This window comes from Oryzias latipes, chromosome 17 (genome assembly GCF_002234675.1).
Source record: "Oryzias latipes chromosome 17, ASM223467v1".
In the NCBI taxonomy this organism is placed as follows: Eukaryota; Metazoa; Chordata; class Actinopteri; order Beloniformes; family Adrianichthyidae; genus Oryzias; species Oryzias latipes.
In genome coordinates this window covers 19,690,028-19,708,920 of record NC_019875.2, presented here as the reverse complement: position 1 = coordinate 19,708,920, position 18,893 = coordinate 19,690,028, and the positions used below count along the sequence as shown (strand labels likewise).

The 18,893-nt window shown below is 37.6% G+C and overlaps 1 protein-coding gene across 4 annotated transcripts in view; it reads right to left on the bottom strand.

Annotated features, from left to right (window-relative positions):
• The window catches only part of LOC101169641 (collagen alpha-1(XV) chain), a 60,993-nt gene that overhangs the window by 15,473 nt on the left and 26,627 nt on the right, over positions 1–18,893 (bottom strand). For 3 of the 4 annotated variants that reach the window (XM_023964779.1, XM_011486582.3, XM_023964777.1), the window contains 26 exons: positions 16,824–16,898; positions 16,533–16,631; positions 14,665–14,773; positions 13,676–13,716; positions 12,532–12,696; positions 12,373–12,399; positions 11,413–11,475; positions 11,209–11,286; positions 11,056–11,118; positions 10,853–10,981; positions 9,047–9,100; positions 8,084–8,119; positions 7,860–7,997; positions 7,678–7,731; positions 7,575–7,601; positions 7,428–7,469; positions 6,977–7,039; positions 5,684–5,719; positions 4,503–4,586; positions 4,150–4,215; positions 3,587–3,622; positions 3,368–3,430; positions 3,171–3,260; positions 2,571–2,606; positions 2,397–2,450; positions 811–867 (listed from right to left, as the gene is read on the bottom strand). In XM_023964779.1, the coding sequence (XP_023820547.1) occupies positions 811–867; positions 2,397–2,450; positions 2,571–2,606; positions 3,171–3,260; positions 3,368–3,430; positions 3,587–3,622; positions 4,150–4,215; positions 4,503–4,586; positions 5,684–5,719; positions 6,977–7,039; positions 7,428–7,469; positions 7,575–7,601; positions 7,678–7,731; positions 7,860–7,997; positions 8,084–8,119; positions 9,047–9,100; positions 10,853–10,981; positions 11,056–11,118; positions 11,209–11,286; positions 11,413–11,475; positions 12,373–12,399; positions 12,532–12,696; positions 13,676–13,716; positions 14,665–14,773; positions 16,533–16,631; positions 16,824–16,898 (1,785 nt within the window). The remainder of the gene's footprint in view (positions 1–810; positions 868–2,396; positions 2,451–2,570; positions 2,607–3,170; positions 3,261–3,367; positions 3,431–3,586; positions 3,623–4,149; positions 4,216–4,502; positions 4,587–5,683; positions 5,720–6,976; positions 7,040–7,427; positions 7,470–7,574; positions 7,602–7,677; positions 7,732–7,859; positions 7,998–8,083; positions 8,120–9,046; positions 9,101–10,852; positions 10,982–11,055; positions 11,119–11,208; positions 11,287–11,412; positions 11,476–12,372; positions 12,400–12,531; positions 12,697–13,675; positions 13,717–14,664; positions 14,774–16,532; positions 16,632–16,823; positions 16,899–18,893) is intronic. The other variant, XM_023964778.1, reaches the window with a different exon arrangement.

The following is an 18,893-nucleotide window of genomic DNA, read 5'->3' as shown; positions in this document are numbered from 1 at the left end:
ACATGTGTTCAGGATGACAGCAGGGCATTCGGACACACCTGCAACTCATCAACCCTCCAGTACTTAAGCCCAGCTCCTGCAGCATCGCCCTGCCTGTCTGTCAGCTTATCTCTAATGGTATTGAGCCCACCCCTGAGCTCTGTAGGCATTGCGAAACAATGTTTACTTTACATTTGATTCCTTGTGGGTTTTTTTTGTGCTCTATGGTCTTGACTGTCCTAACCCATCCTAAAAAGCCCTCTGTCTGCTCTGACCCTGCACCTTGGAAAATAAATTACCAATTTACATCTCAGCTCCAATAAACTATATTGTATTGTCCCCACATCTTCTGTTTTCCTCTGATCATGAAATTTCATAGGACACCCCCCCCCCCTTTTTTTTAAATATAAGTGTGATTGTTACCTGAAGAAATTCAGCCCACAGACAGTTCTCATAGGTTTATTTCACTTACTAATAGTAATCACAAGTTTAACAGAAAAAGCTGATAACCTTAATCCATACTTTGAAAAAAACAGATTATAATTGTGGATCTTAATAGATAAATCAAAATAGAACAATTCAAAACTATTTTTTTAATCAACTAACCAACCAACCAACCAACCAACCAGCCAGCCAACCAACCAACCAGCCAGCCAGCCAACCAGCCAGCCAGCCAGTCGGCTTTATTTATAAAGTAATCAAAGTGCTGTGCAAGTAAAATTAAAACAAAAGCTTAAAACACAAAACAATAAAATGCAATAAGAGAAACTGTTTTCATAGAACAATAATAGAAACAACAGATCAACAGTTATCGAGTCAGTCTGTTCTCACCAAAAGTCCAACAGAATCACCTTTTTCCCCTTTGTCTCCAAGTATACCGGGTCGACCCTAGAAGAAAATAAAAGACGGCAAAACAACTGTATTCTGTTAAGGCAATGTCACACAGCCACTGTGCACATATTGTGCATATTGCATTGAAGAAATTGGTCTTTTGTGAATAAACGTGGAAGAAGTGCGAAAAGTTGTGGTCTTTATGTGTAATTTTCACAGATGCATTTCAAATGAACCACGTTAAACCCACGGAAGAAGTACGAATAAACCACACAAAGAACATGTGAATCTACGTAGAACATGAACTTTGCGTGATTATTGCGCTGTTTATATGTAGTTCATTAGTGCTTCGTGAGTTTATTATGTAAGGGATGATGGCGACAAAGTGTGCATCATCAGAAATTAAAGCACACCGTGGAAGCTTGAACCTTCCATGAAGTGTAATAATTTCTGATAGTGCACACTTCGAAGGCCATTATCCCACTTATACCACGATCATTTACAAAAGAAATCAATATTTAATTAGCTACTTTATTCTTCTTATTTGTTTGGTTTAGATTGCTTTTTTTTCCACAAAAAGTGGACCATTCGTTACATGGGTGGGGGGGGGGGCAGCTTACCCTGGACTTCAGCTGCAAAGGAAAGCGAAATACTTGCTGATCATCTTGATAAGTTAAATAAAGCATCAGTTCAGAGAGAAAGTTCACCTCTTACTACTTGTTTTTTGTCCAGATGATGAATCTAAAGTTTGTTGTAAAGAAGCCAGCAAGGTGATATAGAACATTTAACCCTTGTGCTATCTTAGATGACCCCATCCTTACATTAACGTGTTCTCCCTACCATGACAAAGGTGGATAAAGGTGGAAAGATTTCATGTAATCCATGGACACCAGTGAGGTTCACAAATCATTGAAGAAAAAAGGTTCAGCGCACTGTCTAGTGGGTCTAGATGACCCAACTCCCAATGTTAAAGTGCCTAGGATAGCACAAGGGTTACGCTATGTGACCGGAACTTCTTTTTAAGGTGCACTATCACTATCACTGTGGATTATCACTTATTAATCAACACTTAGCAGCCAATCAGAATCGAGTATTTACCCGGACTGTAGTAAACATAATTTTAGTGTGATATGTGCGCCGTATATGCGATATAAAAGTTATACATTGGTGGTACGTCGTGGAAAGCCACAAACTTGGGTATGTATCTCACAAGAATTGTGCAAAATTGCGTAATATTTACATAATACTACTGTAAAATGAGCATAAACTGCTTAATTCTCAACCAACCCAAAATTGGGAATAGCTTAAATGTATGTGAAGACCCGTCGGACGAAACCCTCAACAGACATCTGCGCATGTGTTTCTGACGATTGCAAGAAACACTTATGAATCACATGTATCACGCAGGTATCACAAAAGACCGACATGTTATACGTGGGAAACGCTCAGAGTGTATGAAATGGCTGTGTGACACTGACATAAGGTAAATGTTTGCAGGATATGGTTACAATTCACCACAAATCTTACTCGGTAAAAAAAACAAAGTTAAGTCTTCAAAGCTCGAAGGGTGTGTAATATTCACTCACTGGACGTCCAGGAAGGCCAATTCCTCCCTTCTGTCCAGGAGGACCAGTTGGTCCCTATAAAAAGGATTGTAAAAAAATAAAAACGTATCTCTCATCAGCAGCCTCCTAATTAGACAGTTTACGAAATATTAAAGCAGGTAAAGAAGGAAATATCCGATGTTGGAATATACCAACCATAAGTCCAGCTGATCCTGGGAAACCACGATCACCCTGATAATTAATAGAAAAGCACATCAGTAGAAGGAAACAAATGTGTTGGATTGATGGCGCCATTTCTCACAGGGACATTTTATCTTCTCTGACAAAAGCTATTTTTATTTCCTGAAAGTTGCATCTTACATTCACCTTTATTTAATAAAGTTACAACATTTAAAATCCATCATTTTGGGGGTATTTTATATGTCAAAACTGTTGATTTCATGCGTGATTTAGTGTTGAACACATTTAGTTACATACATTTAGGTCAATACATTTATATTTGATGCTTTTTGAAAGACAAACATTGACCAGAGAATGTCTGTAAAGATGTGTTACTATATATTTAATTTATTAACATTTCTGGGGGGGGGGGGGGGAAACTTAAATTGTGGTGAATCAATTGCATTTGCAGAAATTCTGTTACATCCCAAACATTTTAGAAAAATATGAAAAAGAATCCTATACAAGAATTATCCCCACAGTTATTTAATTATAATATCCAACAATGGATTTCCTTTTTATAAGGCCTACATCAGCATTCTAACTGAGTTCAAGCCACCACATTAAGTCTGCTACCTTTGGGCCTTTTGGCCCCTGAGGGCCTCTGGGTGCAGATAAAATAGATCCATCTGCAGCGATGGTCACTCCTGGTTCTCCTTTTTCTCCCTGTCAGAGTGAAAACACAGCAATTACAAAGACGATCTGCTTAACAAATAGTTTTAAGATGTTGTAAAATGTGTTTTTGAGACCCTTTTTTTTGCCGCAGTTCTCACCTTGACACCTGAAGGACCCTGAAGACCATCAGGACCTTTGTCTCCCTTTGGTCCTCGAGGGCCCTGAGAAGTAGTAAAAAAAGTAATATCACGCAAAGATTGGAGGTTTTTAGTTATTTCTGAAGAGGCTTTCCCCCCAAAAACATGAAAATGTAACCCATTTTTCTATGTGGAAACTGTAAACAAACACACACTTCTAAAGATGAAAATGGTTCTTACTGGAAATCCAGCTCTGCCAGGCAGACCTTCATGGCCCTGCAGATACACATGTACACACACGCATTCCTGTCATTGATGTGACTGGAAAAAGCTTATAATCACATAAAAAAAACAACTGCAATCTTGTAAATACAGTTAAAAGTTAAAATATTCTAATTTCATCTACCCAATGTAGAAAAATTATATTTAAAGAAGCAAGACCCTTTTTGTTCTTCTGTAGCTTGAATATGACATGCATTCTTTCTCGCATTTTTACTTTGCTGTTTTTCTTCCATCCATTTTCTTTCTTCTTTTGGGTCAATGGGTGTCCTGGCTACCCTGTTACCCAATTAGCCAGTGAAACATGTCTTTGGACTGTAGGAGGAGTGCCTGCATGGGAAGAACTTGCAAACTTCACACAGAAAGGGCCTTAGCTGGGATTTGAACCAGGGCCTTTTTGCTGTGAGGTGAGTGTGCTGACCACTGCTCCACCATGCAGCCCCAACGTTTTTTACATGTGCATTATTGATTAGTGCAAAACCTTTAGACATCACAGTCATTTTTGCATCCAAACAGCTACGCACCTTTGGCCCTGGAGGTCCTCTAAACTCTGAGAGGTTGAAGATAGCTTCTGTAGTATTTAGCAGTATCTGCACACGGAGGAGGTCAGTTAAAAAATAAAAACATCATTTGGCAACAAAAAAAATACATTTGTGTGTTTGTTTGTATTTGCTTGAGTTATTTCTTTCGTCTTTTTTTTAATTACAAAAAAAACCTAAATTTTCCATCTACTATTCCTAACATTAAGTGCTGGTCAAAGCTATAGAAACAGGGTTAAATATTTTATTTTTTACAGCATCAAAGTCATTCTTGACATCTTTCTTTTTTAATCTATTAGTGTGTGTTTTTCTACAGGTGTTGGTTTGTGTCCTCTTACATCCTGAAAACTAACAGGAGGTCCAGGAGGTCCGGGAGGCCCCGGAGGCCCTGGTATACTGAGTCCATCGGCCCCTGGATCGCCCTGCAGGATGCATAAAAAGGCCCACAGTGAGATACTGGTTTGGATTTGGTTTGTTATCTCATGTGACCAATGGACAAAACCTCAGGACCATCACAAATTCCGAAACAGACTCCAGGATAGCTAAGCATGTTGAGTTTTATGACATTTTGAATAAAACTGAGTTGGAAATATTCAGAACATTTGCACACTGAAACGCGTTCAGTAGAAACAGAAAATGTCAAATGTAATGTGTTATCTTTTTGAAAAAGAGTCACTAAATACATTTTAAAACTTGTTCAATACAAACTACAGATGAACAAGATTGAAAAAGTAATTTCTGGAATGTTTAAAACAAAAAAGCATCACTGGTTTTTATGGATACTACACTAGCAGCTGACATGAATCAAACTAAGATTTTCATCTATGTGTGAGGATTGTGCACTTTAAGTTTGTCTTTTTTGTGTTTTTCTTGTGTGGTCATGTTGTGTTTTGAGCTCTCCCTCCGTCAAAGTGACTTCGGGATCTTGTTCATAATCATCCACAGCTGTTTTCACTTTGGTTAATTGTCCTCAACTCATATATATGTCTGCTTTTTCAGTTCGTGTTGATTAGGTCACTTTAAGTTTGTGAAATCTTTAAAGACACACACTGATAAAAATGGGGTTTGTAACATGTTCTTGTGGCATTTTTCTAATGAAATTTAATTTAAATCTGAATTGTCTTGATTTTCCTTGATTCAAATCATTGTGAATCAGGAGCAGATGGAAAAAAAAAAGGATTTTACTGGTCGGGCCACACGTTCCCTGCTCCATTCTGATGCATCTACTTGCAGACGACTAGATCTGTGTACTTTAGGTTAGGGCTTTAAAGGGCTGTAAGTTAGCAGGAGAGAGTGTAAACAGATGCATGATGGACGATGGAGGCAAATGTCTGATTAACTACTGCCGCTCTGCAGCAACTATTTCCCATAAAACAACAGGTATTTTTGTTTTTGCCTAGAGACTGCATCAATGCAATAAAAAGACCACAGGGAACGCTTTAAAAAGGGTTCTGACACCAAGTATGCTCTGGCTTCTACATAGAAGGTGGAACAAAGTGTGCAAGGTCAGCAACAGTACCTTGGTGCCTGGACTTCCTTTCTCTCCCTTGGATCCCTGTTTGCAATGAGAGAAAAAAAAAAGCTAAAAATTTAATTTACCACAAAATATGTTCCTCATTTATATACTTGTCTAAAGTAGTTTGCTTTACATTAACACATCTTGTAAGCCTGCAGATCTTTCTTTCTCTAACAAATCAAAAATATCAGTGAAATTGCTAAAACCTACCTGACTATGTTTATCCGGCTCAGCTTAATTTAAGACTTTAATACGTTGACTACTTGAGGTTTAACACAAATACTGAACATGCTAAATGCTGTATAGTTAAAAGTTATTTGCACATTTTTAAAAAGATAACTTTAGATAAACAGTGAGAATGTAATGCTTGGTGCAAGGAGTTACATGTGATCTGCTGGTCACTTTTGTGGGTAAACATTAAAAGATGAATAGAATAGAATAATCTTACCTTATTGCACTGATCTGGACAGAATTACAAATCAACCGTCTTTGATTATCAAAAATAACTTTATCATAGCCCTGCGACAGACTTACGAACTGTCCAGGGTGTCCCCTGCCTTCGCACACAAGTGGCCAGGATAGGCTCCAGCAGCCCCGTGACCCCGAAAGGGATATGACGGCAGAAGATGAATGAATGAATGAATGAATGAATGAATGAATTAAATTGATCATAAAAATACATTTAAAAAAGTGTAGTTTTTTCACGGTTTGATATTTTTCTTTTAGTCTTGGTTTTTCACGTCTTTGAGTCCATCTCAGGTACAAAATGCCTCATTTTAAAAGAAAGATTTGGAAAAACTGAGCAAAAAGTTGGCTTGTTGGCTCTTTGATGATAATTTGCAATTTAGTAGTGACTACATCCTTCCTAACCATAAGCCATTTTTTTTCTGTATTGGCTATTTCCAGTGCAAGGTCATAGAAATTCTGGAGTTTAGTCCAGCATCTGAAGGTCAAAAGCAGGGTACACCCTGGACATCAAAAGGCCTCACACTTTCTCACACCTAAGGGACAAGGTAGAGTAACCAATCAACCTATGAAGTTTGTATTTGGACTGCCGAAGGAAGCTGGAGTCATACAAATCCTTAACTATACAGATTTTAAAATCTGCATCATGCAAATTTTAATCAAATTTCTTTTCTTTTCTTTAGCCATTTAAAAAAAAAACCTTATGCAACATTTCTCAAAATTTAAGTTAAAAGTTCAGTTTAAAGAATGTTCCCTGAACATTTCACTTAAATATTAAATATCTTATCAGAAAGAATATTGATGCTGCAACTTCTACAACCAACTACTTACTCTGGCGCCTGGCAGTCCAGCAGGACCCTGACGGCCCTCCGGTCCTGGATTGCCTGGTTCACCCTGGAGTTAAACAGCAAAATCACAGACGTCCATTAAGAAGACACAAAACCAGGGGTGGAGCTACAGTGGGGCAAAAGGGAACAGCTGCCCTCCCATCAAAACGCTTCGCAATTTTTAAGTCAATATTATTGTCACTATTGTCAAAGATTAGGTAACCATCAGAACAAGCTTCTTAACCATTAGCACTGCAGATAAAAGAACTACTGTTTTAATATGAACAATAATGTCAATAAAAAAACTGTTAACTATGTATTTCTGATCTTTTCAATTGTGATGGCTTTCCACTCTGCTGTTCTCATTCGCCACCTTTTCAAAGTCTTCTGCCCCCCTTTGACCCCCTCATATAAAATGTTCTAGCAATACCACTGCACAGAAATAATGAACTTACTTTGGTGGAGTGTCCTGGAACTCCTGGGGCTCCATCCTCTCCCTACAGTCATAAAACAAGGAGATACGTCACCGCACTTTAAATGAAGAAGCCGAACATGCTGGCTTTTTTGCAGGACTGTGCGTTTATGTGTGCTAAATAAATTACCGGTGGTCCAGGTGGGCCTGGAGGACCCTAAGGAAAACCAAACACAAACAAATATTACATCTGAAACTGTGTATAACAGCTCATTAACTTCTGTGGCACAGACCTGAAGGTCTCTTGCTCCAAAAAGCGTCTCACTTTTCCCAGATCCTTCCATATCCTGACAAGAAAAACCCAAATTCAAGACTCACTCCAAGCTCTAATTCCCCAGTTTGACCGTTTTATCTTAACCTAACTGGCTGCATCAGCCGAAACCTGTGAGGCAAGTGTAGTATTCAATTCAGCCACCTCTACAAAGAATTTGGTTCCCGGAGGTCCAGATGGGCCAGGGGGTCCTGGTGGGCCTGGAGGACCCCTCCTTCCTTGAGGACCAGCTGGTCCTTGTGGCCCCGGAATTCCTATTTCACCTACAGATCCACATTCCCCCTGTAAATTTCAACAAAAAAACTAGTCTGGTTAGACAAAAATGCATTTATTTAGGGGATTTATTTTAATTTTGATGTATTGGTGACCTTTGGTCCAGGTACTCCAGGCAACCCTCGGTCACCCTGTGAGTATTAAAAAAGTAAAAATGAGGAGGTGTCAATTTGCGGGCATATTATTAATACATTTTCAGTAGCTAAATGGACTATGAAGTAACCATTGACTGTATAAGAGAACTGAACTGAGCAACTGTGACGTCACCCACAGAAAACCACTCACTTCTAGTTCCAATACAATGAAATCGATTCAGTCATAATTATTTCGCAATCCGACCCCAGCCATGTTGGAAACAGAAATCGTCAGTAACAAATAATTGGTTCCAGTCGGTCTGAGTCTACCGGTACATTTCTATAGCAACCACTCTCACCAGTCAGGAGTGAGCTAGTTGGAAGTCCAAACCTCTTGAAAGCCGGCTTGGAAGAATTTGTCAGTTAATTAGTTTGAACGTTTGACTTGAGACCACATACCTTACTTTTATCGAGGCTTCTAATTACCACATTATATCAGTTTGTTAATAATTTTAATAAATACAGAAAAAATGTCATTAAAAATAATTAGGATTAGCAAGAACATGTTAAAAAAAGGGATCAAAGCAATTATGGTTATTCTGACAAATAGAGTGACTGAGTAATAGCTGTTTATTTCTCTATAAAAGTCTATAGGATTTTTGGCTTCTTGAATCCAGCGGGTACTTCCTGTTTGGAATGCCAAGGAGGAGAAGTCACTCAGTCCAGTTCTCATATACAGTCAATGGAAATACCCAAACATTTAGTGAAAACCTTTCAGCTTTTCATGCAGTGAGACTGAGACTAAAACGTACTTTGAGTGAATGACCCACTGAGCATTGATGCTCTCAGGGTTGTGGCGCTTAAAAGAAAGCCCACAATCGTTTCAAAGTTTGTGTTTTTCCAACATCCCAGCTAGAAAAAGGAGAACAATCTCCACTATGTGACTTCTTTAAATCAGAATTAGGAATGGCATCGAGTTCTTGCCTTCTCTCCAACAGCTCCTGGTAGACCTGGAGTCCCATTTCTTCCTGCAGGACCCTGGAAAACCAATCACAGAAACAGAGCAAAAAAAACAAAAACAAAAAAAAAACAGGAAATGTCAGAAAGAAAGGAACACAAGGTGAAAAGGTCATGTCTTCTCAAAAGGAACCAACAATGTGTCAAGACGACAGCTGATCACTTTAAAGGAATACCCCCAAACAATTTTCACAAACAGAGAACGTCATGCATGCCAACATTGTGAAGCAAAATATGTCTATCTATTGTGCTTTGGCACAATGTAACATGAAGCAGCAGTGGCAGCAGTGGCAGCAGTGACGACAGCAAGGAAGATTTAATAGCTTCTTATGGAATCTGTATTGCTCTGTATTCCTTTAAGAAGTGCCAACATTTAATCAAAACCAATTAAAGGGCTGTGATAACAAGAGGAAGAGGGGAAAACGGGAAATCAACTCAAGATAAATCTCTGCTGATGAACAACAATAAAACAGCTAATGAAAGATCCAGGACACTGAGATATAACTTCTATCTGTATTTCCAATTACGGGTTTGACCAGCATATAAACACCTTTTAGTTAGATATAAATCGGTAACCATATTTAAAACTTAAGAACTTTTCCTAAACAAGCTTTTTAGTCCCTAGCAAACTCTGTGGATTCCTATTCCTTTCTAATGTAAGTTTATCAAAGATGTCAAACTATAACTTTTTATGTCCTTTGACATGTAGAACAAAGGTAACTTCTGCTTCAGTCATTTTATCCCATCCAGGATGTCCTTGTTTTTCCTAAAAAGAAACCATACAGTTTGTGTTCAGGAGGGAAAAAAATATAAAATAAAAAAAACAATTACATTAATTTTTCATACATATTTTCAATAAATGTATACAAATGCAAAATAAAAATAAACAAAAATATGCATTAAAGGAATGTCGATCCCTTTAGCACAAAGACTTTAGTAAAACAAATTAGAAAAGCAAATGTGCAAATCTGTATTGTTTCTAAAGATGAAATGCACTCATGAAACAACTTGAAAACAATTATTTTCCATTTACTTACTTCTCATAAATAAAATGAAACTTCATGCTGCTATGTTTCATTTTTCAATGGATAGCGTGTACATTGAAAGCAGGCTGCTGTCTGTGAGCAGGTGGACAACATGCTAAGAGCAAACGTTCAGTCAGTAATGTTTGAGTAATGAGGTTCATCGTTTTTGGTTTTTATCAATAGTATTGTTGCTTGACCAATAAAAGCACTAACTGTTTACAACATCATCTTTTTTGCACAGTGACAAAGTTTTGATCGTTGCTTTTATGTCTTTGCAGAATTTAGTTGGGCCACCTCAGTACTCTGACTTCTGACTGATCAAGTATTGTCTTGTCATTGTTGTCTGGTTTTTGCAGCAAACCAGAACCAAGTACCTCATCTGAACCCCAGGTGGACCCATACTCATGGCCAGAGCCAGAACCACAACCAGAGTCAGAACTCCCACCAGAAACTAAATCAGCATAGAGCTTGGAGCTGAGGACAGAGGTTTGCTCCGAGCTCAAAACTGAGCTGTCAGGAGCAGAACCACTAAACAAATCCTCAACAATCTGAAACAGAATGGGAGAGGGGGAGACAGCACAGGTGGGAAGATAAAGTTAAAGGGCCACACACAGGGAGGGGGTAAACGAGGCTCAATTTACAGGTGACATAAACCCATTATTGAACATAAATGCAGCCTGAAACACAAAAACCCAAATTAATTAAAATATTTAAGGAGTTAAAGTTTAGTTTCATTAAGTTCACTCACTGGCTCTCCGTTTAGACCATTTCTCCCAGGTGGACCAGGTGGTCCAGCATGGTGAAGGGACAGTTCTGCTCCTTTGTGGGGTCCAGGGGGACCAGGAGGTCCTGGAGGCCCTGGTGGACCAGGAGGACCCTGAGAGCAAGAGAAGACTGATTTTAAACTGAAACTTTTGGTGAGATTGTTGTATCTGTGGTTTTATTTTTTACCCTGATGAATTCATTGTCTGTGTCCAGGTCTTCAAATCCAGAACCCAGCGCATCTTGTCTAAACTGAGACACAGTTTTTATGTTTTGTCTTTCAAGAGTGTTTGAGGAGTACTTTTTTGACAAACAAAATTAGAAAAAAAGATACAAGCTTACAGGTACACTGCGGGATCTGGGAGGTCCCGGGGGCCCTGGTGGGCCAGGGGGGCCTGGTAAACCAACTGCTGGATCACCCTGTGCAGGTAAAAGTGAAAAGAACAATAACATCCCAAAAGGTTTTCCCATTTTTCTTTGCATTTGGATAAATGCTTTCTAAAGCTGTTTTCAACAGCTTATTTCAAACAAAAGCATTTGATGCACCTTTTCTCCTTTAGCTCCATCTTCTCCACCCAGGCCTGGAAAGCCCTGAGATCCTTTCTGGCCCTGGTGGAAAAATATAACCGTAGTCACGTCAATGGAGGCCACTAGTGACATTATTCTGAATACACACTCACTGGATACTATATTAGACACACCTATCTGACTGCTCTTTAACGCAAATTTTTTGTCAGCCAATCACATGTCAGCAAATCAATGCATTTAGGCACGTAGACATGGTCAAGAAGATCTGCTGCAGTTCGAAACGAGCATCAGAATGGGGAAGAAGGGTGACTTAATGACTTTGAACCTGGTATGGTTGTTGGTCCCAGACGGGCTGAGTATTTCAGAAAATGCTGATCAACTGGGATTTTCACCCACAATCACATCTAGGGTTTACATAGAATGGTCCGAAAAAGAGAAAATACCCAATGAGGTGGGCAGAAATGTCTTGTTGATATCAGAGGTCAGAGGAAAATGGCCAGACTGGTTCCGGCTGATAAAAAGGCAACAGTAACTCAAATACCCACTGGTTAGAACCGAGGTCTGCAGAAGAGCATCTCTGAACAAACGGATGTGGTGAAACGGGAGATTGGCATCATGGATGTGCAGCAGAAAAATCTGCAGCAACTGTGTGATGGTGTCATGTCAACATGGACCAAAGTCTCTGAGAAATGTTTCAAGTACTGTGTTGAATCTATTACACCAAAGATTAAAGCAGCTCTGAAAGCAAAAGGGGTCCAACGCGGTACTAGCAATGAAGTGGCCGGTGAGTGTACATGCATACAAACGTCTAAGCCGATTTTCTCAAGGAAACTGTGCATTTGCAGTGTTTTCATTTATTGTGATCATAGATACTTTTTTCATAAATGTATGGGAAAAAATGTATCAAAGTAAAAAAAAAATGGAACGACTCCACTGAACTCATAAGGACAAGCAAACAAAAGTCTCTGAGTTACTAACCATGTCTCCTTTATCACCTTTGCGTCCCTGAAAAAACAAACAAGCAAACATTTTTTGGTTAAAATTGTGGGTGAAACCAAACTGATTGTCAATTCATGTAGAAGTTTCCACAAAAGTGAGACGATGCTGTATTTGTTAACAAGACACACAAAAGATTACCTTTTGACCATCTCTTCCTCTTGCTCCGGGGATTCCTGGTGGACCTTGCAGACCAGGTGTTTCCACCTGGTTCTTGTCGAGCTCAAGCAAAGGCCCTGGGGGGCCAGGTGGTCCCGGTGGTCCTGGATCACCTCGATCGCCTTTTAACCCCACTCTGACATGACTCTGTGGATTTCAGCATTGTGGTTACTCAAATATCCAGTTGAATAAAGTTTGTCTGGATCATAAAACATGATCTTATTCTTAAATGTTCTGGAATCCAATCCAATGTGACTAATCTAAATAATGATCTAAGATAATCTAGAAAAGAAATAGTGACCTAATATTTGCACCTTGGTGTGGGACATTCGTTCACCACATTTGACCCATCCCCCAGGGGAGTGGTCAGTTGCAGACACAACCATGCTCGGCAACCGTTTGGTGATTTAACCCCCAAATGAAACCCCTTATGCTGAGAGTCCAGCTGTGAGGCAATTTTTAGAGTCTTCGGTATGACTCGGTCTGGATTTGGACTCACAACCCACCCACTCTACCACAAGGCCATTAAACATTAAACAAACTTAAACTGCCTGATTAATAGGCAGTTTATAATAGTTATAATATAATAGGCATTTTGAATCAATACAAGTACTCCCAAATGAACTAACGCAACATATCGGCAGTTTTTCTTACACACCTAGTGTTGCGGCTCCCTGTGCTTTCCTCTCAGTGGGAAACTGATCCAAATGGCTCTTTTGAGAGTTACAGGTTGCCGACCCCTGGTCTGGCACATCCACGTGCATTCCAGGTTTGTGTTGTAACATTATCACGTATGAAGTAAAATGTTTTGTTAAAAAAACAATGTTGCTGCATAATGAGGAAATAAAACACTATGTTCCTGATTTGTTATTTATTTATTTATCCCCCCCATCAAAAAGTATTGATAACAGTATCGTTAAAATACCAGATCGATGAGCAGTATCAATAAGGGTAGTAGTACCTTTAAAAGCTTAACGATACCCATCCCTACTTGCAGAGCTGATATATTAACCAAAAAGAACACTTGTCATCAAGACAGGTTTTTTTTTTGGCAGCAAGATACTAATTTCCTGAAATTTGGTTGATCGGATTAGTTAAAGGGAAAGAAATCCAATGCTTAACTTACATCTCTTGATCGTTCTTCTGCTTCCCTCGTCTGAGATCGAGCTGAACAAACAGGATGTGACAGGATGTTAGTTTAGTCTAAATAAATGCAATATATTAAAAATAAAAATAACTGCAATATATTCACATAAGTATTCCCCAGTACAGATCACCATCTTCATAAAATAAATGTGTTTCATTGTCTTCAAATAAAATTTAAATAAAAAAATGAAAGAGCAACAATTATTTACATCTTATTTTACAAATCGAACTTTAAGTTTTAAAGTCTAAAAACGGGCAAAAATGCAGGACAGGGCAGCGGTTTGTGAGAGAATCTTTTACTTTATTTTCTTTCTGTGAAATTAATTAAGCTTACAACGCAAGTTTTAAACCGTTATTGCTGAAATACTGGCCTTCTGTTGAGTTTTATTAATGCAGAAGTAAATACATGTGACACATGTTCAAGTTGATTTGTATGTGACACATTAAATAATTTCCAACTTATGATAAGTGTTTCTGTGGTATGTCATGTTTTTATTTTAAATTCCGCAAACCCAAATGATATTAAGTAAGCATGGTTTGACTGTCAGGTGGTATTTCTTTTGTATTTCCACAAAATAACAGAAACACAAGATCTTGCACAAGTTCAAGTATAATACAAGGGAAATAGAGGGGAACAGAAAAAAAGAAAATTATTTCTCTGTCCATTTAACTTTTTTTTAAAATTAACATAGAAAAACAATTACAGTCATGTTTTCGTGCTCACATTCATTGTGTAGGTAAGGGGTCATGGGGTGTATGTGTCAGTAGAGGTTTTTTGTTTTGTTTTTCAGTTTACTTTTTGCTGTTGTTTATTTTTAAGCTGCTCAAACCATGACCAGAACTTTAATTTTATACATACAGTTTGATTCAATTCTGATTTGATGACAGAATTTCTCTGACCTTATTAAATAAAATCATGGAAAGATGCCTTAGGAAAGAAAACAACAGAAATTCGTGCTGTAGTCTGACCTGTTGTCAGCGCCTCCTCATTGGTTAATGCTGGAGTCATGTGACCAAAGTACTCATCCACATGGGTAGTCACAGTTGGTGGTGCTTGAACGGGATTCCTATTTTCCACCTTGGAGAGATTAAAAAAAAAGTGAAGTTTTATTTGAGATGCTCATGTAAATAATTAACACATACAGCTGCCAAAAAACAAAAAGAAAATTGTGATGGCAGTGAGATGAATGCTGAAAGCTGAAAAAATTGCAACAACCCCGCAACCCCATGAAGCTCTTTGACCCCTCCTGTGTGGCTGTGTAGTTGAAGAAAAATAAGACGAATATAATTTAAAAATGTTACATTTTTTTCAGACTGTAAGGCGCATCGAGCAAAATAAAACAGTTCAACTTTATTTAATTCATTCCCAAACAGCTGTAGCACAGTATTACTCCACTAACTACAGCACCCAGAATGCTTCAACAATCTGTAGCAGTTTGGCTTTGAAGTTGAACATTTTGACATATTTTAAATTCCATTTCTTTATTTCTTTTCATTTCTACAAAACATCAAAATCAAAAGATCTTGTGCAAGTTAGGAAAATGAAGCCGGAAAGAAAGAAAAAGGCATGATAAAATAAAAACAAGAACAAACATATTTATGTCTATGCAGTTAAGGTTCAAGTGTGGTTTATTTAAGGTATTGTGTTTAGCATGACCCAGACACCGACAATTTTGTCTTATTCTTAAGTTTGAAATCGTACCTGGAATTAAAGCAACACGGTTCATTTATTGTCATTTTTGAATCTGTTCTTTTTAAACATGTTTTTTGAAGGTGATTTGTGTGTTTTTTAAATGGTTGTTTTAGATCCTTCCATATCATGAAACAATCAATTTCTGGGTGCCGTGTATCACAGAAAATCAACGGGAGATCAATAAGCAGAATTCGTACTAAAGGTGCACCGAGTTACATGGTAGACTTAATAATATTGAATAAAATACAAGGCAGCATACGGTCCAAAAAATAAAGTACATTTTTTCAATTAATTTTATTTTGCTAGATTTACAAATTTCTGGCTTGAGATTCACCAACAACAATAAAATAGTATATTTATATTTTTCTTTTCTTTTTAATTACTGCTGACAGAACTACTACATTTGCTGCATTAAGATGATCTACGGTACAGGGTGTCTTTTATTTTGAAAGGAACTCATGAGAACCTGTGTCAAAAGTTAAAAACTGTTTTCTATTTGGAAAACAAATCTTTATTAATGCAAAAAATATAAATTTTATTTAATGTTGTCATAATAATAAAAGTAAGGTAAAAAAAAGCAGTTTTGTACTTTTCTACAGGGTGAAATGAGACTTTGTGGCTTCTATTGGGTTGCAGTCTTTGATTAATTGACTTGACCTCTGCAGTAAATCATGCAATAAAATGCAAATAGGCATTTGAAACTCCAAACCAATCTCCTTTTTTTTTTTTTTTATAATAGTGGCATAATAATAATTGAAAAAAGACAGGATTTCAACTGTGAGCATGAAAGATCAGCTCATGAGTGTTTGTTGAAGAGAGGCTGCTTTATCACCCTGCAGGCCCTTGAGCAAAGCTGCCTTTGAAGCTTCAAAGACTTTGCTGTGTCTGAAACGCTTTGGGTCAGAATGACTTTTACCCCGAGGGAGGATTAAAGAGAGGAGAAAAAAAGACTTTTCAAGATTGACGCAGCATGAAAGATGTGTCACTTGAAGAATTAGAAAGCTAAAAGTGGACAAATATTTACCAATTGAAACTTTATTCTGCACTTACTTCTCTGTTTTTATTTGTAAAGCACACTATGCGTGGTCAAACTGATCATTTTATGTCAGTAAAAGCTAATCAGAACCTTGTTTTTAACACATACCCTTGTCGTCTCAAGTCTTCCTCCTGCTCCCTTCTTCATGGAGTCTTCCTCTGTTTCTCTGTCATCCAAAGTATCGTCTCCACTGGGATATCCTGATGCCTGTATCAAAGGGTCACTTAAACTCACCTCAAGCAACATTCATGTGCTTAGTGATGACCAAATTGTCTTAACCACTAGGGGGCACACTTCTTTTGCTTGCACTATTGTGCTTCAGCTTCAGACTCTTTTGCCTAAATCGCTGTGAAGCTGATACTAAAATCAAAATGCTAAAATCAAAGTAGCCCATCTCACATAGGGATCATCGTCCTCGCACTGCTCCTCAGCTGCTCGAGGGTCATCTTTTATCACCAGCTGCTGAATAGAACCCTTGTGGGAGAAAGAAACAAAAATGTAAAAAAGATATGCACAGAAACACATTATGTAGGAAATCTGTTTAAGTCGTATGATTGATGAGCCACAACACAAGCATACATTGAAAAACTGTGCATTTAAATGTTTTGTGAATTAATTTTGTCTTCTTTGAAGTATAGTTGTTTATTTTTTTAGCAGATTTTTCAGGTTATATACATGTATGACATGAAACCTTGATAGTCGGGTAACAAATACAGGATTTTAAACAATATTATATCTTAATGTATATATTTTAATCTGTTCATCCAGTTAATTAAAACTAAAACAAATGGCCAAATTGATTTTAAGTACTAATTTATTTAACTTTTCATAGTTTACTATTATGTAAACAGCACTGGCCTTGTAGTATAACACATTGTAGGACAATTTTCTGCACAGATGTTACTTTGTGAATTTTGAATAATTTATTCTGTGATATTTTTACATTTTCTGGTAGGAATACATTAAAATATTGAAGTAAGAAAGCATGTAGTACTTTTAATTACGAAAATATTGTATACTTAAACGTCTCTACATTTTAAGCTTGGACTTCATCATTAAAATATAAAGAGGACAATAAATAATAAACATGTTTATTTTTCAATATTTTAATTGCAGTAACCATATTTGTGATGATTTGGAGCAAAAATAAGATATTGTTAGTATTATTAATATTTTTTTTGCAGTTTCCACACTAAAAACATGAGTTTCTCTTAAAGAACAAATAAAAACAAGTTTGAACACTTTTCTCTTAACTTACCTGAAATCTACATTTCTATGGCTTTTTCTAGATATTTCTAAAAAAAATGCACTCAATCTTAAAATATGAGCTCGATCTTAGTTTCTTCTAATTAGATAAACTAAATAATTAGTTTACTCAACTCCTTTAAGATCAGAACTAACCTGAAAGCTTGATGGGTAGGTTGTCAAAACTTGTTATAATCAGGTATTATCAGACACTATATGTTTAAAAAAAAACATCTATGGTCTAAAAGTCACTTTAATTCGGAAGAGCCGACTGCTTGGATTCCAGATTTGCCTTTCAGGTGCAAACCGGGCAGATTTCAACATGAAACTTGGAGAAAACCTTAGAGTCAGTCAATAAGGCTTTATGCTCAGAAAACACTGCAACAGCAACAAACACGGTGACCCAGATAGAAGCAATGAGCAGATCAGGCACCGATTCTGCTGTCATGCTTCAAATAACCCGTTCAGAGAGTCGGGCCACATTGTACAAAGCTGAATGAGGAGAGGATGGCCGTGTTGTCTCACCATGGAAACACTGATTGAATGCCAACTTGTACGTTTCCGTCATTTGCAGTGATGCACAAGAAAATGCTGTATTATTGTTTATTCAGCTTCCTCTGCACACACATCACAGATTTCAGCCTTCTCTAGCATTTTGCACACATTTTTCATAAAATGTCCTTTTAGTTGTATAACTGAGGTATCGTTAAAGCCTAAACTCCACCTTTTCATGGGGGCTAACACGGCAACGGGAGCCTTTGGTCTGACCACAGCTGAGCCTTTTCTGAAATGTATTATGCCAACATCTGCTATCCATTTACTCCCCCATCCTTCTCTTCCTCTGCTCTCTTCATCTTGTCAACATACTTCTCCATCTCCCTTCCTTAATTAGGCTTCGTGTTATTTCCTCCTGTCTGTCCCTGATCTTAAACATTTAGTTCAAAGCCAAACCCAGATGCAGTTTCAGAGGTCAGGAGATTTCAACATTTGATGTAGATGATCTTTTCTGAATCACTGTGGTGCATTAAAAATAACTTGCTAAAATTACAAATTCAAATGTATAATTGGCTGATTTAGATTTTTCTCACAGGAAAACTTCTGTTTTTATGGTAATTGATATTTTAACTACATTAATCTGGTCCAGGTCCCATTTACGTATTTATCTAATCAGTCAGTTTTGTTGTACCACAGGGTTCAGTGACTGGCCGTATTTCACTCAAATAA